This window comes from Ornithorhynchus anatinus, chromosome 12 (assembly GCF_004115215.2).
Source record: "Ornithorhynchus anatinus isolate Pmale09 chromosome 12, mOrnAna1.pri.v4, whole genome shotgun sequence".
Lineage (NCBI taxonomy): Eukaryota > Metazoa > Chordata > Mammalia > Monotremata > Ornithorhynchidae > Ornithorhynchus > Ornithorhynchus anatinus.
Genome location: NC_041739.1, coordinates 60249267 through 60272538, shown reverse-complemented (window position 1 = coordinate 60272538; position 23272 = coordinate 60249267). Strand labels below are relative to the sequence as shown.

The 23272-nt window shown below is 54.6% G+C and overlaps 1 protein-coding gene across 1 annotated transcript; it reads left to right on the top strand.

Moving 5' to 3' along the window:
- The first annotated feature begins 3669 nt into the window (after positions 1-3669).
- CNGA1 (cyclic nucleotide gated channel subunit alpha 1) lies at positions 3670-12350 on the top strand. Its single transcript, XM_001517137.4, has 7 exons — positions 3670-3776; positions 4479-4541; positions 6525-6560; positions 6651-6773; positions 9230-9337; positions 10224-10330; positions 10948-12350. Exons 1-7 carry the CDS (start codon positions 3670-3672, stop codon positions 12348-12350), a joined length of 1947 nt encoding a protein of 648 aa, XP_001517187.3.
- The last annotated feature ends 10922 nt before the right edge of the window (positions 12351-23272 follow it).

Here is a 23272-nt window from a genome sequence, read left to right as displayed (position 1 = left end):
ATTAGTTATTATTACTCTCTCCCAAGTGCTTTCTAAGTTCTTTACACAGAGTAAGTGCTCAATAAATATAACCGATTGATTAATTGATGGGGCTGACATTCCAAGAGGCAGATTTTTTTCCCCCTTTTTTGTAGAGGAGCAAACTGAGTCACAGAGTTGTTAAGTGACTTACCCAAGTCCCAGAGCAGGCAAGTGGCAGAGTTGGGATTAGAACCCTGGTCTTCCGACTCCCAGTTTCATGGTCTTTCCACTAGGAAGCAGTAATTGGGAGTACATAGATTAATCAGGGAAGGACTCACTGAGGTAACAAAATTTGAAAAGGGCTTTGAAGTCGGGAGAGCAGTGGTCTGCCAGACATGAAGTGGGAGGAGTTCCAGGCAGGAGGGAGGGTGTGAGCAAGAGGCGGGCAATGAGGGAGACAAGAATGAGGCACAGTGAGTTGGTTGGCTTCAGAGGAGCATAGCCTGTGAGCAGGGTGGAGTGGGAGAGGAGCAAGGATTAGTAGGAGGGAGTGAGATGACTGAGAGCCTTAGAGCCAACAATCAGGCGTTTAGTACTTAGTACTGTGCTCTGCACCCAGTAAGCAGTCAGTAAATACCATCTACTGACTCTGCTAGAAGTAGGGAGAAATGGGCAACCACTGGAGGCTTTTGAGAAATGGGGAGAGGTGCAGCATGAGGTTTTGGAAAAGTGGACCAGGCAGCAGAGAAAGGAGCAGCATGGCACAGTGTCTAGAGCATAGGCCTGGGAGTCAGAAGGTCGTGGGTTCTAATCCCAGTTCTGTCACTTGTCTGCTGTGTGATCTTAAGCAAGTCACTTCACTTCTCTGATCCTCAGTTACCTCATTTATAAAATGGGGATTGAAACTGTGAGCCCCATGTGAGGCAGGGACTGTGTCCAACCCAATTTGCTTGTATCCACCCCAGCTCTTAGTATAGTGCCTATCTCTTATTCATTCAATTGTATTTATTGAGCACTTATTGTGTTTAGAGCACTGTACTAAGCGCTTGGAATGTGCACTTTGGCAACAGATAGAGACAATCCCTACCCAACAACAGGCTCACGGTCTAGAAGGGGGAGACAGACAACAAAACAAGTAGACAGACTTCAATAGCATCAAATAGTAAGCGCTTTACAAATAATATAATTTAATTATATTTATTAATAATAATGATGATGATGATGGACTGGAGAGGGAAGAGACTGAAGGCAGAGAAGTCAGAGAGGAAGCTGATTCAGTGTTGAGCTGGGTTATGACAAGAGCTTAGACCAGCAGTGTAGCAGCTTGGATGGAGAGTATGAGGTAGAGTCTGGCGATGTTATGGAGGAAAAATCAATGAGATAGTGACAGACTGAATATGGGGTTTGAAGGGGAGGGAGTGCTCACTGTACACAGAGCACTGAATTTGGTGCTTGGGGGAATAGAACACAATGGAGGATAATGCCAAACTTTGGGGCTTGAGAAACGGGGAGGATGGTGGTGCTGCCGACTGTGAAGGAGGGAAGGAAAAATGTTGAGGAAGATTTAGAGGTAGAGGTGGGGTGCGGAGATGAGGAGTTGGGTTTTGGATGCACTGAGCTTGAGATGGCGGCAGGACCGCCCACCTCGAGCTGCTGCAGACCTCAGGGGGAAGGGGGCTGGGCGGGCAGGGGAACGGTGGCGGAGGGGGCCAAGTGCCTTGAATCTGGGATTTTGTTTTTCTCTCTCCCATCTTAAATTAGCCTTAAATTTCCAATCCCCGACCGGCAGCTCCCTGCTCTGAGCCAGAGATGACCAGAGGCAGCCGGGGGATGGCGGCAGCGGCGGTCGTGTGTGCCAGATAGTCAACCTGCTCAGCTGGATGGGCGAGGAGCCCAAGTGCCCGCGCTGGGTGGAAGCTCTCAGGAGTGCCCCACCTGCCCCTGCACTTCCGAGCCCCGCCCTCCGACTCCCGCCCCATCCTCCTGGCCTGCCCGGCCCCGACTTCCACCTCTGACCAGCTCTCCAGCCCTGCACTCCTCCTCTGCAGTCTCCTATTTTCTTCTGCCTTCACACCTCCCCTCCATGGGTGTCCCGCTGACCACTCTAATTTAATATGTCCAGAACAGAACAACCCATCTTCCTGCCCAAATCCCATCCTTCCTTGGATTTTCCCAACAATGTACGAAACACCACCTCTTCCTTATCTCACAAGCCCAAAACTTCAGCGTTATCCGCGACTCATCTCTCTCATTCAACCTGCACATTCAATTTATCGTAAAATGCAGTTGTCCCTCCTACTTAGATTGTGAGTCACGGGTGGGACAGGGACTGTGTTCAATCTGATTGATTTGCATCTACCCAAGCACGTAACAGTGTTTGACACAGTAAGTGCTTAAATACCATAATTATTATTTTTCTTCCTTCACGAGATCTCTAGAATCTGTTTTTTCCTTTTCATCCAAACTGCTATCACGCTGATCCAGGCACTCGACATTTCTCACCTTGACCCAATCCCCTACGCTGATGTCCCTACCTCCTGTCTTTCCCCTCTCCAATTCATACTTCACTTTAGTCCCCAGGTCATCTGTCTGGAAAACAGTTCAGTCCATATCTCCCTACTTGTCGAAATCTCTAATCATTGTCCAAACTCCTCTGCATCAGACAGGAACTCCTTACCATTAACATTAAGGGACTCAATCAGCTTTCCCCCTCCTACTTTCCCTTTCTGATCTCCTCTTACAATGCAACCCCCAAACTTCATTCCTGTAACACCGACCTTCTCTCCGTACCTCGATCTTGTCTATCCCAGCGCTGATCCCTTGCCCAAACCCTTCCTCTAGCCTAAAACTCCCTCCCCCATCATATCGGACAGACCACCATACCCACCACCTTCAAAGCTCTCTTAAAATCTCAATTCCAAGAAATCTTGTCTGCCTAAGCCCTCATTTGCATCACCTACGCACTCAGATCTGTCCCCCTTAAGCACTTGATATTCACCCCACCCTCAGCCCCACAATACCTACGTTTCTAGCCTTATACTCTGCCATTTCTCTGGCTGTAGTTTATTGAAGCAGCACGGCGTAGTGGATAGAGCACGGGCTTGGGAGTCGGAAGGTCATGGGTTCTGATCCCGGCTCCGCCACTTGTCGGCTGTATGACCTTCGGCAAGTCACTTCACTTCTCTGTGCCTCAGTTACCTCATCTGTAAAATGGGGATTGAGACTGTGAGCCCCATGTGGGACAGGGGCTGTGTCCAACCCGATTTGCTTTTATTCCCCCCAGCGCTTAGAATAGTACCTGGCACAAATTAAGCACTTAACAAATACCACGATTATTGCTTCAAAGTCTTTCTCCCCCTGAAGACTGTGAGCTCTTCGTGGGCAGGGATCCTGTCTACCAACTCTATTATATATGACTTTCCCAGGTACATTACTCTGCATATAGTAAGTGCTCAATAAGTATCATTCATTCATTCAGTCGTATTTATAGAGCCCTTACTGTGTGCAAAGCACTGTATGAAGTGCTTGGGAGAGTACCATACAACAACAAACCGACACATTCCTTGCCCACAGTGAGTTCACATTCTAAGAGGGGGAGACGGACCACTGATCGACTGCCCATCTGCCCTCACCACTTCTACCCCTGCCAGCCCCTGGATGGATGGACGGAAGGACACCGTACCCCCTCCCGGTGTGCCAGTCATGACCATGACGAGCAGGCCGGTGAGCACCCAGCGCTCCTCTGCATGCATCCCCCTGCTGCTGGTGCAAGACCCTGAAAAGGAGATCATACGAATGGAAAGTGGGGAGAGCAGGTAGGCCGGTCCCCTAAGATGTGCCTCGTGTCCAGGAAATCACACCTGCATATTCTATTGCCAGGGCTGCCCAAGCCCAGAGGTGCCCAAATCCGAGCCAGTGCCCAGACCCAGCAGCAGAGTATCCAAGACTCTTCTCCGGGAGAGCCACGGTTGAATCAGCCTTGGCCCGGCCCCTGCCAGCTTTGCTCATTGCCTTCACAACACCAATCTCATCTTGTCCATGATTTCCAGTGAAGCAACAATCATCAGCTGTATTTTAAAGATGAGCAAACAGAAGCCCAGAAAGGGGAGGTGACTGGTGCAAGGTCACACAGCAAGCCAGAGGAAAAACTGGGACTAGACCCAGGGTTCCTGCACCCAGCCCGTGGACTGGACCGTGCCTACAATGGGGGGATGGGAAACCTAGCTAAACACAGGAGCTACCTCACATCTTGGATTGGTGCCTGGGTCTTGGGGTATTCCTGGTGGGGGAGCAGACCGTGGGAGGGCAGAAGGAGCACCCCACAGGGGAGGGGGTCAAATCCGTGTTGCCTGGCTCTGCCAACTCCTTTTTCTAGGAGATCTCACTCCTGGCTCTTACCCCTTCCCCTGCCCCCCAATTCCTCCATAGCTCCCTCCCTGCCTGGCAGGTTCACTGACCCTCGGGCAACCAAAGCCCTGGCAGTGCCAGGGGACCCATTACTCTATGGTCTTCCCTAGGGCACTGTACCTGCCAGGGGCCGTGGCACTGTGCAACATGAACAACAGCAGCAACAAGGAGCAGTGAGTACCCTGCGTTCGTGCCACTGAGCTAGTCAGTGCAGGAGAAAACCTCCGGGTCGGGCGGAGCGCCACCCTGGCCCAGGACTCCCACTCAGTAGGGAGTGTCCTGCTCCCTGCCACAAGTCCTCAGGACAGATTGGGGTCCAGCCCCGGGGGACGTCTGTCCAGCAGGGGTATCCGATCATGAGCAAAGGGGAAGGAGGACTCCGCTGCCCTACCCCTGCTGGCTCGAGGCCCATCAATCTTCCAATCGATCCGTACTGAGGTTTGAGCATTCACAGCTTCTGCTTTCCATGTCCCTCTCTCCAATCAGTCAATCTATCATATTTACTGGGTGCTTTATTATGTACAGAACATGGTATTAAGCGCTTGGGAGAGTGCAATACCACAGAATGAGCAGGCATATTCCCTGCCCATATTGAGCTTACAGTCTAGAGGGGGAGGCTGAGATTAATAATAATAATAATGTTGGTATTTGTTAAGCGCTTACTATGTGCAGAACTCTGTTCTAAGCGCTGGGGTAGACACAGGGGAATCAGGTTGTCCCAGTGGGGCTCACAGTCTTCATGCTCATTTTACAGATGAGGTAACTGAGGCACAGAGAAGTTAAGTGACTTGCCCACAGTCACACAGCTGACAGGAGGCAGAGCTGGGATTCGAACTCATGAGCTCTGACTCCAAAGCCCAGGCTCTTTCCACTGAGCCACGCTGCTTCTCAATTAATATGAATAGGTAATTTGTAGTATGTAATTTAAAGATAGGTGGATAAATGCTGTGGGGTTGGGGCGACTATCAAATGTCCAAAGGCCATAGATTGAAGTGCATAGATTGATGTAGAAGGGAGACACCCCTCCCACCGCCCCGACTGTCCTAGACTGTAAGCTTTTTGTGGGTAGGGAATGTGACTATTTATTGTTGTATTGAACTCTCCTAAGCACTCAGTACAGTGTTCTGTGCATAGTGAGTACTCAATAAATATGAATGAATGAATGAATGAATGAGTGACAGTGACTGGGGAAAAGAGGACTTGATGGGGGAAGGCCTCTTGGAGCAGATGTGCTTTGAAGGTGGAGTGGTAGTCTGGCCGTACATAGAGCAGGAGGGAGTTTCAGGCTAGGGGAGAATGAGGGAAAAGGGGTCAGTAATGAGAGAGATGAGATTTTCCTCGGCTCCTCCTCTCCTCCCCATCACCCTTACTCCCTCCCTCTGCTCTACCCTCCTCCCGGCCCCACAACACTTGTGTATATATGTACATATTTATTATTCTATTTATTTTATTAATGTGTATATATATAATTCTATTTATTTATATTGATGCCTGTCTAGTTGTTTTGCTTTGTTGTCTGTTTCCCCCCCCTTCTAGACTGTGAGCCTAATGTTGGGTAGGGATTGTCTCTGTTGCCGAATTGTACTTTCCAAGCATTTAGTACAGTGCTCTGCACACAGTAAGTGCTCAATAAATACGAGCGAATGAATGAATGAATGAATCGGGGCCCAGTGAGTAAGCTGACAGTAGAGGAGTGGAGTGTGCAGGCCGGGCAATAATAAATCAGTGAGGAGAGGTAAGATGAGGCAAGCTGATTGAGTACTTTAAAGCCAATATTAAGGAGTTTCTGTTTGAGGCAGAGGTGGTGAGCAGCCTTTGGAGGTTTTTGAGAAATGGTGAGACATGAATTTAATGTTTTAGTTGATAAATGATAAATGCAAGCTGTTCATGTTCATCTTCCAAGTCTCCCTCCCCCCACAAACTCTTCACCCTAGCTTTCTCCAATCACTGACACACTCCATCAGATCAAAGGGGTACAGACCAAGACCTCACGGGCCCTGCAGAGCTGGGAGGGAGGGGACCCCAGGGAAATGGGGCTGATTACTCCCCACTCCTCTCCTCCCAAACTCTGAGGGAGGGGAACCAAAAGGGGTTAGAGCTGAGGAAAGCAAGGCCCAGGGTATTGCAAACGTGACAAAAATCTCTTTCTTTCTCAGAGAGGAGAAAAACAAACGGAACAAGGGAAAGAAGGGGTAAGTCCCAATCCTTGTCCGTAGGTGAATCAGGCACCCAGAAATTCAAGTGTTCTGGTCCCCTCTCATAAGGCACAACCCATTTTTCAGCAAGACAGAGGGGAAGAAAGAGAAGAACAAGGACCCAGACAAGAAGAAGAACAAAGACAAGAAGGAGAAGGACAAGAAAAAGAAGAAAGAAGAGGCAGAGAAGAGCGAAGTGAAGAAGGAAGCGTAAGTGCTGTTTGCAAGGATTCTCCTCTGGTTCCCAGCCAGGTCAGCCTGTCCTCGTTGGTGTGGGTTGGAGGGGAAGAGGGAAATGCCAGGGGGAAATCCCGAGGAGAGGAACAGCTCAGCTGAGTCTGATTAGAGCAGAAAGCTTCAGTTTGTCCCCACAGCCACAGTGGCCCCATGGTGGTTAGTCCCCAAGGACCCCCTGGTCCCCAACCCCCCCCACACACACACATGCTCAGGACCCCTCAGAGTCTGGAAGAAAGGGCTTGGCCCTTGACCATCTGTCACTCTTCCCCTGCATTTTCAGGATGGCCTGAGGTCAGTGCACCAAGGATTTGTCAGGGCAACGCACAAGCAAATGATTGTGAAGTAGGTGTCATAATGGTATTTAATGAGCACCTCCTGGGTGTGTTACACTTTACTACATGCATAAGAAAGCCAAAGAGGAGTATGAGACACCTTCCCTGCCCACAAGGAGTTTCCTCTCTAAAGGGTAGTTTGTGTGTTGCAGTTTCACAAATTCCCAGGAAAGCATCAGGACAAAGGGACTAAATCCCCTCTCTAAAAACCATTAGGACTCTAAACTGATTGTTATTTACAAAAATTAATCTGGCCCGATACTTCTTCAGCCCAAGTGCATGAAACAAAATCCACTTCTTGCTTGACCTGAGAATCACTTACTGGTGGACTGTGATGCATTTTATCTTTTTTTATGTCTAGCGTTGTCAGAATAATAATACCTCGTTTTTGTAGAGTGCTTTTTTAACGGTATTTTTTAAGCCCTTACTATGTGCCAGCATTGTACTAAGCACTGGGGCTGATAAATGTTTCTGTCCCACATGGGGTTCACAGTCTTAAACCCCATTTTACAGATGAGGGAACTGAGGCACAGAGAAGTTGTGAGTTGCCCAAGGTAACACAGCCCATAATGAGCTTACGGTCCCAATGCTTAGTGCAGTGCCTGGCACATAGTAAGTGCTTAACGAATACAGGAAAAAAAAAGAACTCGGGTCCTTCGGGCACCCAGGCTCATGCTCTACCCATTAGGCCATGCTGCTTCTCTAGTGCTTTAATTTTTCCAGAGCACTTTCATAGCAATTTTCTCATTTTATCTTCACACCTCTCTGAGAGAGGTAGGGGGAGATCGGTATTATTCCATTACACAGATGAGGAAACTGAGGCTCAGAGAGATTAAGTGACTTGCCCTCGATCACAGAATAGGCCAGGGGCAGAGCCGGCACTAGAGCCGAGGTCTCCCAAATCCCAGCCCCATGTTCATTCCAATCACCCCAACGAAAGAATTGATTGACTGTCCCCTGAGTTCTGTCTTAAGCACTTAGGGTAGTTCAGTAGAAACAGCAGCCTCATTCCCTGCCCACAGGGAACTTACAATCTAGCAGACAGAGGAAGGCAGGTGTGCCACAGGCACAAAAACCCTTTTCCTCTGAGGTGAGGAGATGGTCTGGGCGCCCCTTCCAGCGGCTGCGTGGGGAGAGGCATCCATGGTAGTGAAATGGCAGATTTGTGAGCCGTTCCCAGGTCAGAGCGCGCTGCTGGGGGATGGCGAGCTACTGTCTGACCCCATGGGTCTGAGGGGGTGCAGCGTGTTCACGTGGAAGAAACGGCAGTGCCCCTACGTGCGCCCCCAACCCCGGGGAGACTCCGGCCCTGGGCCGCGAGCCTGACCTGCGGTCCCAAGCAGCGTGGCTCGGAGGAAAGAGCCCGGGCTGGGGAGTCAGAGGTCATGGGTTCTACTCCCGGCTCCGCCACTCGTCAGCTGTGTGACTCTGGGCAAGTGACTTGACTTCTCTGGGCCTCAGTGACCTCATCTGGAAAAATGAGGATGAAGATCGTGAGCCCCATGTGGGACAACCTGATTACCCTGTATCCCCCCAGCGCTCAGAACGGTGCTTGGCACAGAGTAAGCGCTTAACAAATGCCATCATCATGATTATTACGATTGTCTGCCTGGTGCAGTGCCCGGCACATAGTGAGCCCTTAACGAATACAAAACAAAGAAGCTGGACCAGGCACACACACCTGAGAGTCAGGGCTCGTGGGTTCTGATCCCGGCTCCGCCACTTATCTGCTGTGTGATGTTAGGCAGGTCACTTCACTTCTCTGGGCCTCAGTGACCTCATCTGTAAAAATGGGGATTAAAAAATTGAGCCCCACGTGGGACAATCTGATGATCCCTGTATCTCCCCCAGCGTTTAGAACGATGCTCGACACGTAGTAAGCGCTTAACGAATATAATTATTATGATCGCACCAGCCCCCCGATCCTCCAGTCCATGAAATAAGGGACCTCACGGCCGGCCGGGCCGGCCACGCTGTTGCCGGCGGTGGGAGGGAGGAGGCCCGGCCCCGAGGGTGGGCGGAGGATGGTCGGGGAGGTGGGCGGAGGGTGACGCTGCCCTCGGCCCTTGGCCTCCCCCGCGGCCGCCCTCCGGCCAGGGAGAAGAGAGAGGTCCTGGTCATCGACCCGTCCGGGAACACCTACTACCGCTGGCTCTTCTGCATCACGCTGCCCGTCATGTACAACTGGACCATCATCGTTGCCCGGTACGAGCTCCCACCCCGGGTCCCGCCCCCTCCCCTGGAGGTTCTGCCCCTCTGCCCTCCTCCCCCTGCAGGTTCCACCCCTCTGCCCCTCCCCTGGATCTTCCACCCCCAGGCCCCGCCCCCTCACCTGCAGGCTCCACCCCCCAGGCCCCTCCCCTGGAGATTCACTCATTCATTCATTCAATAGTATTTACTGAGCGCTTACTATGTGCAGACCACTGGACTGAGCGCTTGGAATGGACAAATCGGCAACAGAAAGAGACAGTCCCTGCCCTTTGACGGGCTTACGGTCTAATCGGGGGAGACGGGCAGACGAGAACGATGGCGATAAATAGAGTCGAGGGGAAGAACATCTCATAAAAACAATAGCAAACAAATAGAATCAGGGTGATGGACATCTCATTAAACAAAATAAACAAAATACATAGGGTGATGAAGATATATACAGTTGAGCGGACGAGTACAGAGCTGAGGGGGTGGGACGGGAGAGGGGGAGGAGCAGAGGGAAAGAGGGGAGAAGAGGGTTTAGCTGCCGAGAGGTGAAGGGGGAGGGTAGAGGGAGCAGAGGGAAAAGGGGGGGAGCTCAATCTGGGAAGGCCTCTCGGAGGAGGTGAGCTTTAAGTAGGAATTTGAAGAGGGGAAGAGAATTAGATTGAAGGAGGTGAGGAGGGAGGGCATTCCAGGACGGCGGGAGGACGTGATTCCACCCCAGGTCCCGCCCCTTCCCCTGGAGGTTTCCCCCCAGGCCCCGCCCCCTCCCCGGCAGCCCACAGCCCTCCCTCCATTCTCCCCCCCACCCCTGGAGCGCCCCCTCGCGGCGCCCCGCAGCCGCCGGGCCCGTGGGCATCCTTGGGTCCTGACCCCTGCCCCTTCCCTTCCCTCCCAGAGCCTGCTTCGAGGAGCTCCAGTCAGATTACTTACAGTCCTGGCTCTTCTTCGACTACTTCTCGGATGGGGTCTACCTGGCCGATATGTTTGTGCGAACGAGGACAGGTAGATCCACAGACAGTTCCACGGGAAGGCTGGGGCCGCACCCCGACTCTGGGGGTCCCGAACAGGTCTCCGGGGCGACGGCTAGGGTGCGGGAAGGAAGGGGTAGCAGCAGGCCGAGGAGTGCGATTCGGTCCTGCTCAGGGAAGGGGAGAAATAATAAGGCGCTCCCGGTGGGGCGAGGGGGACTGCACCATCCCACCCGAGGGTGGCCTCCCCCTAACCCAAAACAAAAGCAAAACACTGTCCGCTCTCGCGTCCTCTACTCCTAGGGGACGAGGCACACCCCCGGCTCCGGACCACAGGAACCTGGCCTCGGACCCTCTGGAGAATGACCTGCTCTCCGGTCGTTTTCCAGTGGGACGGGATGGGCCCGGTGGGGTGGCGTTTCACTTCCTATTTCCTTCCCCCTCACCACCTACTTCTTTCCCTCCCGCAACCCCAGTCTGGGACCTCCCAGAATCAGGAAAAAGCATTCGGGAGGAAACGCAGATGCGTCGTTAGATAGACCTAGGGAGAAAGGCCCCCCCCCAAAACCTCCTCGAGGCTCAGAGAGAACCCCTACCTCCCCGCCTGCCAAAAAGGGGGAAGGCGGTAACTACCCCCAGATTCTCTCTCAGGCTACCTGGAACAGGGGCTGTTGGTGAAGGAAGAGCTCAAGCTCCGAGAGAAGTACAAGGCCACCGTGCAGTTCAAGCTGGACGTGCTGTCTGTGGTGCCCACAGACCTGCTCTTCCTGAAGCTGGGCTGGAACTACCCCGAGCTGAGACTCAACAGGCTGCTCAGGGTCTCCCGCATGTTCGAGTTCTTCCAGCGGACGGAGACCCGGACCAGCTACCCCAACGTCTTCCGCATCTCCAACCTGGTCATGTACATCGTGATCATCATCCACTGGAACGCCTGCGTCTACTACTCCATCTCCAAGGCCGTGGGCTTCGGTGCCGACACCTGGGTCTACCCCGACGTCCGGGACCCCGAGTTCGGCCGCCTGGCCCGCAAGTACGTCTACAGCCTCTACTGGTCGACGCTCACCCTGACCACCATCGGGGAGACCCCGCCGCCCGTGAGGGACTCCGAGTACTTCTTCGTGGTGGTCGACTTCCTGATCGGGGTGCTGATCTTCGCCACCATCGTCGGCAACATCGGCTCCATGATCTCCAACATGAACGCGGCCCGGGCCGAGTTCCAGGCCCGTATCGACGCCATCAAGCAGTACATGCGGTTCCGGAACGTCAGCCAGGACCTGGAGAAGCGGGTCATCAAATGGTTCGACTACCTGTGGTCCAACAAGAAGGCGGTGGACGAGAGGGAGGTGCTGAAGTACCTCCCCGACAAGCTGAGGGCCGAGATCGCCATCAACGTGCACCTCGACACGCTCCGGAAGGTGCGCATCTTTGCCGACTGCGAGGCGGGGCTGCTGGTGGAGCTCGTCCTGAAGCTGCAGCCGCAGGTCTACAGCCCCGGGGACTACATCTGCAAGAAAGGGGACATCGGGCGCGAGATGTACATCGTCAAAGAGGGCAAGCTGGCCGTGGTGGCCGACGACGGGCTCACCCAGTTCGTGGTCCTCAGCGACGGCAGCTACTTCGGCGAGATCAGCATCCTCAACATCCCGGGGAGCAGGGCCGGCAACCGCCGGACCGCCAACATCCGGAGCATCGGCTACTCCGACCTCTTCTGCCTGTCCAAGGACGACCTGGTGGAGGCACTGACCGAGTACCCAGACGCCAAGGCCATGCTGGAGGAGAAGGGGAAGCAGATCCTCTTGAAGGATGGGCTGCTGGACCTGACCGTCGCCAACGCGGGGAGCCACCCCAAGGACCTGGGGGAGAAGGTGTCCCGGGTGGAGGCCGCCGTGGACGTCCTGCAGACGCGCTTCGCCCGCATGCTGGCCGAGTACGAGTCCATGCAGCAGAAGCTGAAGCGGAGGCTCGCCAAGGTGGAAGAGTCCCTGAAGCCACTTGTCCCGGCCCAGTTGCTTCCTGACCTCGACGGAGACCCGCCGGAGCCCTCCCGGGGCTAATGGACCTCATTTCTGCCTGGGGAGGAGGGGTCGGCCCCCAGGGGTGCAGGGCCGGGAGAGAGGCCGTCGTCTCTCCACCATTTTGGCCTGGGCCTAAGGGTGCGGAGCAGGGGGGGACGCCGGGCACCTCACAGCCTCACCGGGCCGGCTGTGACCCTTGGTCCGGCAGCGGCTCCAACTCACTGATGCGCTGGGCTCCGTCTCTCCCAACCGAACCCTTTGGGAAGATCCGCGCAGAGAGCAAGTTGTGTTCTGCCATCTTTGTTTCTCTGTTTCCCCTGTGCCGAGGTTTAAAGAAGCTTGTCCTGGGCTCCGCAGGCCACTCGGGTCTTTCCTGTTCCACCTCGGACCTTGCATCCAGAGGAGAGGTGGCACCTAAGATTTCCTGATAAATCGGTGTAAACTCAGGCTGTCATGAAACGGGCCCTGGGCTGGGGATGTGGGCCACTGGGGGTGGCTCTCCGACCTTCCTACAGAGACTGACGGTGCATCTGATGCCCATCCTGGCTCCTCCTGGGCCTGGTGAGCTGCAAGGGAGCCCTGCCTGCTTTCTCTCTGCTGTTTAGCCCAGCACCTCTGCAGCCTGTCCAGCCAGGGGTGGTCTCAGGGCAGGGGCTCTGTAGCTGCTTGCTGGGGGGCAGCAAGTAAGCTGCAGCAGAGTGCTTGGCACATAGTATGTGCTTAAAAAAATACCAGAATTATTATGATCCTACCCTGGCCCTCATGCTGGGACCCCTGCTCCCTGAGGGCTGGAGGGGAGCTGGCACCCACCCTTCCTCCCACACCAATCCTCTGCTCTGGGGCTTTTGGGGGTGAGGTGCAGGTGAGCAGGTTGGGGAGGAGAGGGGAGGGGAAATCAGCTCCCAGTGGCTACAGAGGGCCCAGGCCCTGGGCAGCGAGAGGATCCGAATCCGTATCCCTATCCGAATCTCAGCCCCTGGTGACCTCACCCCACAGGCCATCGGTTCCCCTTGGCCCCGTCTTTGCTGAGGAGTCGTGGTCTTCTGGACCCTCCAAAAGTTCAAGAGCATCCCCTGACCCTAGGGAGAGCCTCCCCACCAGGGGCAAAGGCCAAACGGGGACCCCTTCACTGAGAGGATTAAACCCAACCCCTGTCCACCTCATTCCAAAAAGCAGGTAGATTCTACTCTCCATAATAGCGATCTTCTCTCGTTCATCACCCGGTTGCACTGAGTTGACTGAGGTTGAGGCGAACAGGCTGATGGATCTAGAAATCTATTTCAGCCCGCCTTGACCTGAGAGTGTTAAGAAGTGTTAGAAAAGCAGTGTGATCTAGTGGATAGAGCTCAGGCCTGGGAGTCAGAAGGGCCTGGGTTCTAATCCCAGCTCTGCCACTTGTCAGTCGTGTGACCTTGGGCAAATCACTTCACTTCTCTGTGCCTGTTAACTCATCTGGAAAATGGGGATTGAGGCTTTGAGCCCCAGAGAGGAGAGGGACTGTGTCCAATCTGATTAGTTTGTATCTAACCCAGCAGGGATTGTCTATCTGTGGACGAACTGTACATTCCAAGCCCTTAGTACAGTGCTCTGCACATAGTAAGTGCTCAATAAATACTATTGAATGAGCAGTGCTTGACACATACTAAGCACTTACTGTGTGCAGAGCACTGTACTAACCGCTTGGAATGTGCAATTCGGCAAGATAGAGACAATCCTTGCCCCACAACGGGCTCACAGTCCAAAAGCACTCAGATATGACTGAATAAATGACTGAAAGTGGGGCTCACAGTCGTAATCCCCACTTTACAGATAAGGTAACCGGGGCCCAGGACAGTGCTTGACCCATACTAAGCCCTGAGCAAATACCACAGTCATCATCATGAAGAAGTGAAAAAGCATTTAAGATTTTTCATTTGGCAGTTTTTAGGTTTGTTCCCTAATTCTATGTAAAACAGAAGAGTGTGGGGTACGGTAGAAGTCTCAATTCCTTCAGCTTGTTGGCGTGTTTTCAGAGAGGGTGGTTCTCTATTTCGGACTGACCCTTAGCAGCAACAGGGGGTTAGGCTGTCAATGCGGGCGCTCCTCAGCGGGCCCCACTTAGCTGGGATCACAAAGTGAAGAGCTGCCATTTTAATCATAATAATACTACCGATAATAATAATGTTGGTATTTGTTCAGCGCTTACTATGTGCACAGCACTGTTCTAAGCACTGGGGTAGATACAGGGTCATCAGATTGTCCCACGTGAGGCTCACAGTTAATGCCCATTTTAGAGACGAGGGAACTGAGGCCCAGAGAAGTGACCTGCCCACAGCCCCACAGCTGGCCAGTGGCAGAGCCGGGATTCGAACCCATGGCCTCTGACTCCCAAGCCCGGGCTTCTCCCACTGAGCCACACTGCTTAGGTGAGAGCGGAATGAAATATGGCACCCTATTTGAGAAGGGCAGTCAGCCATCTTGGAGAAGACTCCTGGGGATGTTGCCTTTTGGGAGATGGACAGGGAGGCTGACTTGGAGAAGGGCATGGTCCAGTGGTCTGACCACGGGCCTGGGAGTCAGAAGCTGCTTGGCTTGGCAGGGAAGCAGCGTGGCTCACTGGAAAGAGCACGGGCTTTGGAGTCAGAGGTCATGGGTTCGAACCCCGGCTCTGCCACTTGTCAGCTGTGTGACTTTGGGCAAGTCACTTAACTTCTCGGTGCCTCAGTTACCTCATCTGTAAAATGGGGATTAAGACTGTGAGCCCCACGTGGGACAACCTGATTCCCCCGTGTCTACCCCAGCGCTTAGAACAGTGCTCGGCACATAGTAAGCGCTTAACAAATACCAACATTATTATTGGTGGAAAGAACCTGGGCTTGGGAGTCAGAGGTCGTGGGTTCTAATCCCTGCTCTGCCACATCAGCTGTGTGACTTCGGGCAAGTCACTTCTCTGGGCCTCGCTTCCCTCATCTGTAAAATGGGGATGAAGTCTCTGAGCCCCACGAGGGACAACCTAAGAGAAGCAGTGTGGCTCAGTGGAAAGAGCCCGGCCTTGGGAGTCAGAGGTCATGGGTTCGAATCCCTGCTCTGCCACTTGTCAGCTGTGATTGTGGGCAAGTCACTTAACTTCTCTGTGCCTCAGTTACCTTATCTGTAAAATGGGGATTAACTGTGAGCCTCACATGGGACAACCTGATGACACTCTATCTACCCCAGCGCTTAGAACAGTGCTTGGCACCTAGTAAGCACTTATAAACACCATCATTATTAGAAGGACCTAGGTTCTAATGCCGGCTCTACCACTTGTGTACTATATGACCTTTGACAAGTCACTTAACCTCTCTGGACCCAGGTTACCTTACCTGTAAAGCGGGGATTGAGACCGCGAGCCCCACTTTCATTCACTCAATGAATGAGTTGAACATGGACGTGGGGCTCATAGTCTCAATCCCCATTTTACAGATGAGGGAACTGAGGCACAGAGAAGTTATGCGACTCGCCCTAAATCACACAGCCGATAAGTGGCGGTGGCAGGGTTAGAACCCATGACCTCTGACTCCTAAACCCGTGCACTTTCCACTAAGCCATGCTTCTTCTCAAATATACATAATATACACATATATGTACATAAGCGTGGTGTTTGGGGGGGGTAGAGCAAAGGGAGTGAGTCGAGGTGACGCAGAAGGGAGGGGAGGCCGAGGAATCTTGGAAGGCCTCTTGGAGGACGTGCGCCTTCAGTAGGGCTTCAAAGGGGGTGTGAGCGATTAGGACATGGACCCATCAGTGGTATTTATTGAGCGCTAACTGTCTGCTGAGCACTATACTAAGGGCTTGGGAGAGTAAAACACATAACCTGGCACACGACAACATTTTGAGTAAGTGCGATCGTTGCCAATATTTAGAGAAAGGTCCACTTATCAGTAACACCCCCTTAACAGAAGGCACTGCTACCTAACCAAACCATTTGGAGAAGGGCACATTTGCCAGTGTGGCCATCTTTCAGAAGGCAGGACAAGCCCGTCGATACGGCCACTTTCGAGACAGGCTGTAGCGCCATTTTGGAGAGGGCTAGAGTTGCCAAGGTCGCCATTTTTCCGAAGGGCGGGGAAGCGGAAGGTGGCCTGGGCCGCCATCTTAGTAAAGGGCCGCGTGGCCGCCGCCGCCATTTTACAGAAGGGCAGGGGCGCCGACGCCGCCGTTTGGGAAGGGCCTTGCCGCCATTTTGAGAAAGGGCAAAGCGTGGCAACGTCACCGTTTTCCGGAAGAGAGCAGTCGCCATCTTGGCAAAGGGCCAAGTTGTCGGAGACGCCATTTTACGAAAGGGCACCAATGGCACGACGGGAAAAGGGCCTAGTTGCCGACCACGTCAGCTCACCGGTCCGCGTCTGGTCCACGAGGGGGCGATAGAGGCGCAGCTCCCCCCTCGCCCCAGCCCGAGCTAATGGGAAATGTGGTCCATCCTCCTGCCGTCGCTGAGTTGTCCGAAGTAGAGACAGTATCTTGGCAGGCAGGATTGTTTCATCGCAGACGGTTTGAGCGGCAGGAGCCCTAGGTTCGAGTAACAGGCCTGACCCTGACTTCTGTGACCCCGACCAAATCTCATAGGAGCCACAGTTCCCTCACCTGTCAAATGCGATTGAGACCTGCCTCTCTACCTCCCTCTCAAGAGTGGAAATGCTGGATGGAGTAATAATAAATAATGTTGGTATTTGTTAAGCGCCTACTATGTGGCGAGCACCGTTCCAAGCGCCGGGCTAGATACAGGTTGTCCCACTTGTGGGGGGCGGGGGGGGGTTCACAGTCGTGGCTCAGTGGAAAGAGCACGGGCTTTGGAGTCAGAGGTCATGGGTTCGAATCCTGGCTCGGCCACTTGTCAGCTGTGTGACTTTGGGCAAGTCACTTAACTTCTCGGTGCCTCAGTTACCTCATCTGTAAAATGGGGATGAAGACTGTGAGCCCCACGTGGGACACCCTGATTCCCTTGTGTCTACCCCAGCGCTTAGAACAGTGCTTGGCACATAGTAAGCACTTAACAAACACCAACATTATTATGAATCCCCACTTTACAGATGAGGGAACTGAGGCACCAAGAAGGCAAGTGACTTGCCCAAAGTCACACAGCTGACAGGTGGTGGAGCTGGGATTAGAACCCACGACCTCGGACTCCTAAGCCACTCTTTCCACTGAGCCACGCTCTGAATATCTTCTATCGCCCTCGGCATTTAGCACAGTGTTTGACACAGAATAAGCATACAGTAAGCGCTCCATAAATACCATTGGATGAATGAAGTACTCAATAAATACCACCGTCATTTGCGTTATTATTATTGTTTCATTTTAATCAGGGCAAGCTGGCCTCCTTCCCTCCTGGTTTTCTCCCTCCCTCTGTCCCTGATGCAAATGTTCTGCGACGCTGGCAGAAGGCCTTCACTCAACACTCTCTCCAGAGGCTTCCTTCAGCGCTCTCTGCTCAGCCTCTGGTCTACTGTGTGAACTTGGACAGTCACTTAACCTCTCTGGGCCTCGGTAAAATGGAAGATCAATACCTGTTCTTCCTCTTACTTAGAGTATGTGTAGCCTGTGGACTTTGTCCAACCTGATTAACTTGTATCTACTTTAGTGCACGGTACAGTGCAGGGCACAGAGTAAGTGCTTATTATTATTACTCATTATAATAATAATAATTATAATAAGCCTTCAGTAGGGTTTCGAAGGGGGGAAGTGGGATTGGTGGATTTGAGGAGGGAGGGCATTCCAGGACAGAGGTAGGATGTGGGTTAGGGGACAAGTGAGAACGAGCCACAGTGAGGTTAGCACCAGAGGAGCAAAGTGTGCAGGCTGGGATGTAGAAGGAAAGAAGGGAAGTGAGGTAGGAGGGGGGCAAAGTTGATGGAGAGCTCTGAAGCCAATATGAGGAGTCTTTGCATCATGCGAAGGTTGAGAGGCAACCACTGGAGATTTTTGAGGAGGGGGTGCCATGCCTAGAACATTAGAAAAATAATCTGGGCAGCAGAGTGAAGTATAGCCTGAAGCGGGGAGAGACAGGAGGTTGGGAGGTCAGAATGGATGCTGATGCAGTCATCCAGTCATATCCTGGAGCGGTTTGAATGGAGAGGAAAGAGCAGATCTTGGCTATGGTGTGAAAGTGAGACCGGCAGGCTTTGGTGACGGACTGGATATGTGGGGTGAATGAGAGAGCGGAGTCAAGGATGACACCGAGGTTGCGGGCTTGCGAGACGGGAAGGATGGTGGTGCCGTCCATAGAGACGGGAAAGTCGGGGAGAAGACGGGGAAGATAAGGAGCTCAGTCTTGGACATGTTGAGTTTTAGGTGGCGGGAGGACATCCAGGTGGCGGTGTCCTGAAGACAGGAGGAGATGTGAGCCTGGAGGGAGGGAAAGAGAACAGGGGAGGAGATGTAGATTTGGGTATCACCCACAAAGAGATGATAGTTGAAGCTCTGGGAACAAATGAGTCCACCAAGGGAGTGAATGTGGATGGAGAATAGAAGGGGACCAAGAACTGACCCTTGAGGAACCCCTACAGTTAGGGGGTGGGAGGGGGAGCCCACGGAGGAGACGGAGAATGAAGGGCCAGAGAGATAAGAAGCGCTTAGTACAGTGCTCTGCACATAGTAAGCGCTCAATAAATGCTATTGAATGAAGAAGCACCCCCCTGCCACCCTGACCTTACTCCTCATCCCGTGTCTTGCGCCACCACAGTGGGAAGAACACAAGCAGCTGTACCCCATGGCTTTCCCAAAATTTAGGTGGCTGGAAAAGCTGTGCCGGCTATGGCTTTGACAGTTGGACTCTGAGAAAGGGGGAGCCTGAATCTTTGCTCCTCTAGCCACAGGGTCCCACCGCTATACCGCTTTTCTTTTGCACTGGGCCTTGACTCACGTCGTTTTATTCTTCGTATTGCTTCATCTCTCCTTATTGGCTTGTCACCAGCCCCCTCTTTTACTCCGAGACCGTGAGCCCGTCGTTAGGCAGGGTTGGTCTCTCTCTGTTGCCGAATTATAACAATAATAATAATAATGTTGGTATTTGTTAAGCGCTTCCTAGGTGCAGAGCACTGTTCTAAGCGCTGGGGTAGACACAGGGGAATCGGGTTGTCCCACGTGAATTATCCATTCCAAGCGCTTAGTACAGTGCTCTGCACATAGGAAGCGCTCAATAAAGGCGATTGAATGAAAGTAAGCGCTCATGAAATACGACTGAGACTGGAAGCTTCTTGGAAGCCGGGGATCGGGTCTGCATTTCCACACAGTGTTTTGTACATAGTAGGTGCTTAATAAATAATAATGGTGGTATTTGTTAAGCGCTTACTATGTGCAGAGCACTGTTCTAAACGCTGGGGTAGACACAGGGTCATCAGGTGGTCCCACGTGGGGCTCCCAGTCTTCATCCCCATTTTACAGAGGGAACTGAGGCCCAGAGAAGTGACTTAATAATATTCATTCATTCAATAGTATTTATTGAGCGCTTACTATGTGCAGAGCACTGTACTAAGCGCTTGGGATGAACAAGTCGGCAACAGATAGAGACAGTCCCTGCCGTTTGACGGGCTTACGGTCTAATCGGGGGAGACGGACAGACGAGAACAATGGCACTAAACAGCGTCAAGGGGAAGAACATCTCGTAAAAACCGATGGCAACTAAATAGAATCGAGGCGATGTACAATTCATTAACAAAATAAATAGGGTAACGAAAATATATACAGTTGAGCGGACGAGTACAGTGCTGTGGGGATGGGAAGGGAGAGGTGGAGGAGCAGAGGGAAAAGGGGAAAATGAGGCTTTAGCTGCGGAGAGGTAAAGGGGGGATGGCAGAGGGAGTAGAGGGGGAAGAGGAGCTCAGTCTGGGAAGGCCTCTTGGAGGAGGTGATTTTTAAGTAAGGTTTTGAAGAGGGAAAGAGAATCAGTTTGGCGGAGGTGAGGAGGGAGGGCGTTCCAGGACCACGGGAGGACGTGACCCGGGGGTCGATGGCGGGATGGGCGAGACCGAGGGACGGCGAGGAGGTGGGCGGCAGAGGAGCGGAGCGTGCGGGGTGGGCGGTAGAAAGAGAGAAGGGAGGAGAGGTAGGAAGGGGCGAGGTGATGGAGAGCCTCGAAGCCTAGAGTGAGGAGTTTTTGTTTGGAGCGGAGGTCGATAGGCAACCACTGGAGTTGTTTAAGAAGGGGAGTGACAACGGCCCAGATCGTTTCTGCGGGAAGATGAGCCGGGCAGCGGAGTGAAGAATAGACCGGAGCGGGGCGAGAGAGGAGGAAGGGAGGTCAGAGAGAAGGCTGACACAGTAGTCTAGCCAGGATATAACGAGAGCCCGTAATAGTAAGGTAGCCGTTTGGGTGGAGAGGAAAGGGCGGATCTTGGCGATATTGTAGAGGTGAAACCGGCAGGTCTTGGTAACGGATAGGATGTGTGGGGTGAACGAGAGAGACGAGTCAAGGATGACACCGAGATTGCGGGCCTGCGGGACGGGAAGGACGGTCGTGCCATCCACGGTGACGGAGAAGTCTGGGAGCGGACCGGGCTTGGGAGGGAAGATGAGGAGCTCAGTCTTGCTCATGTTGAGTTTTAGGTGGCGGGCCGACATCCAGGTGGAGACGTCCCGGAGGCAGGAGGAGATGCGAGCCTGAAGGGAGGGGGAGAGGACAGGGGCGGAGATGAAACAATAATGTTGATATTTGTTAAGCGCTTACTATGTGCAGAGCACTGTTCTAAGCGCTGGGGGAGACACAGGGGAATCAGGCTGTCCCACGTGGGGCTCCCAGTCTTCATCCCCATTTTCCAGATGAGGGAACGGAGGCCCAGAGAAGTGAAGTGACTTGCCCACAGTCACCCAGCTGACAAGGGGCGGGGCCGGGATTCGAACCCATGACTTCTGCCTCCCAAGCCCGGGCTCTTTCCACTGAGCCACGCTGCTTCTCCTCCTTCCATCGCTGAGGCTAGTGGCAGGACTGGCGACGCTGAGCCCGCTGCTCGCCATCCTTACCTGAGGTCCGGCCTAACGCCGCCCCTCTCCCCGCTCCTTCCCCCTCCGGGCTGGGCGGCGGGGGACGCGGGAGGTGCTGCCCACCCCGCTCCAAGGCCCGGCGAAAGAGGGGCGCAAGGGATAAAAGAGGAAGGCCAACGGGGGAAAGAAGGGGAGGGAGGGAGGGAGGAAGGGTCTTCGAGGCGAGGGAGGAAAGGCCTTGGAGGCAGCTCCCGGGGCACGCCGGGAATTGTAGTCCGGGTAGGGAGGGCCAGGCGGAGCGGCCGCCCGGCCCCCAGTGCACGCCGGGAATTGTAGTCCGGAAGGGGAGGGCGAGAAGGAGCGGCCGCCAGGCTCCCAGTGCACGCCGGGAGTTGTAGTCCGGGTGGGGAAGGCCAGGCGGGGCGGCCGTCAGGCCCCCAGTGCACGCCGGGAGTTGTAGTCCGGGTGGGGAGGGCGAGGCGGAGCGGCCGCCAGGCCCCCAGCGCACGCCGGGAGTTGTAGTCCGGGTGGGGGCGGCGTGCTGGGCGAACCGAGGCCGTTCGGGGAGAAAAGGAGTCCGGAGCGCCTCCGGAAGACAAAGCTCCGGGCGGCCCCGCGTCGGGCGCGGTGACGGCCGGGAGTTGTAGTCGGGGCGGGCAGCCCGGGGAGGGACGGAGGAAAGGAGACGTAGCCTTGGGCGGGTGGGCGCCGCGGCGGCGGCGGCGGCGGCGGCGGCCGGGGATCGGGGCCCGGGAGCCGGGGGCCGGGGGCCGGGGCCGAGCGGGTGAGCGGTCCCGGGCCGGTCGGCCTCCGGCCTCCTCCTTTCCCTCGGGGCGGAGGGACGGGGGAATCCCCGATCGCAGCCGTCCGGGGCTCAGAGGGGGCGGCCGCCCGCTCCCCTTCTCCTCGGGTCTCCCGCCATCGGCCCGTCCCGTCCCCCCGCCCCATCCCGCTGCCCTCTCCCCTCTGCGCCCCCCGCCCGCACACACACACACACAGACACACACACAGACACACACAGACAGAGCCGGGTCCCCCGCAGTCTCTGGGGGCGCCCCGTCATGACCGCAGCCTCCCCTCCCGCCCTTCGGCCTCCCGGCCTCCCTCCCCGTCCCTGATCGCCCCTCCAACCCCGGAGTCGGGCCTCCTCTTCTTCCTCCCCATCCGGCCTCCTCCTCCTCTTCCTCCCCATCCGGCCTCCTCCTCTTCTTCCTCCCCATCCAGTCTCTTCCTCCTCCTCCTCCCCATCAGGCCTCCTCCTCCTCTTCCTCTCCATCAGGCCTCCTCCTCCTCCTCCTCCTCCTCCTCCTCCTCTTCCTCCCCATCAGGCCTCCTCCTCTTCTTCCTCCCCATCCAGCCTCCTCCTTTTCTTCCTCCCCATCCGGCCTCCTCCTCTTCTTCCTCCCCATCCGGCCTCTTCCTCCTCCTCCTCCTCCCCATCAGGCCTCCTCCTCCTCTTCCTCTCCATCAGGCCTCCTCCTCCTCCTCCTCTTCCTCCCCATCAGGCCTCCTCCTCTTCTTCCTCCCCATCCGGCCTCCTCCTCTTCTTCCTCCCCATCCGGCCTCCTCCTCTTCTTCCTCCCCATCAGGCCTCCTCCTCCTCCCCATCCGGCCTCTTCCTCTCCTCCTCCCCATCAGGCCTCCCCCTCCTCCTCCTCTTCCTCCCCATCAGGCCTCCTCCTCTTCTTCCTCCCCATCCGGCCTCCTCCTCTTCTTCCTCCCCATCCGGCCTCTTCCTCTCCTCCTCCCCATCAGGCCTCCCCCTCCTCCTTTTCTTCCTCCCCATTAGGCCTCCTCCTCTTCTTCCTCCCCATCCGGCCTCTTCCTCCTCCTCCTCCCCATCAGGCTTCCTCCTCCTCTTTTCCCTCCCCGTCGGACCTCCTCCTCCACCTCCTCCTCCTCTTCTTCCTCCCCATCCGGCCTCTTCCTCTTCCTCCTCCTCGTCCTCCCCATCAGGCCTCCTCCTCCCCATCCTCGTCCTCCCCGTCAGGTCTCCTCGTCCTCCTCCCCACCGGGCCTCCTCC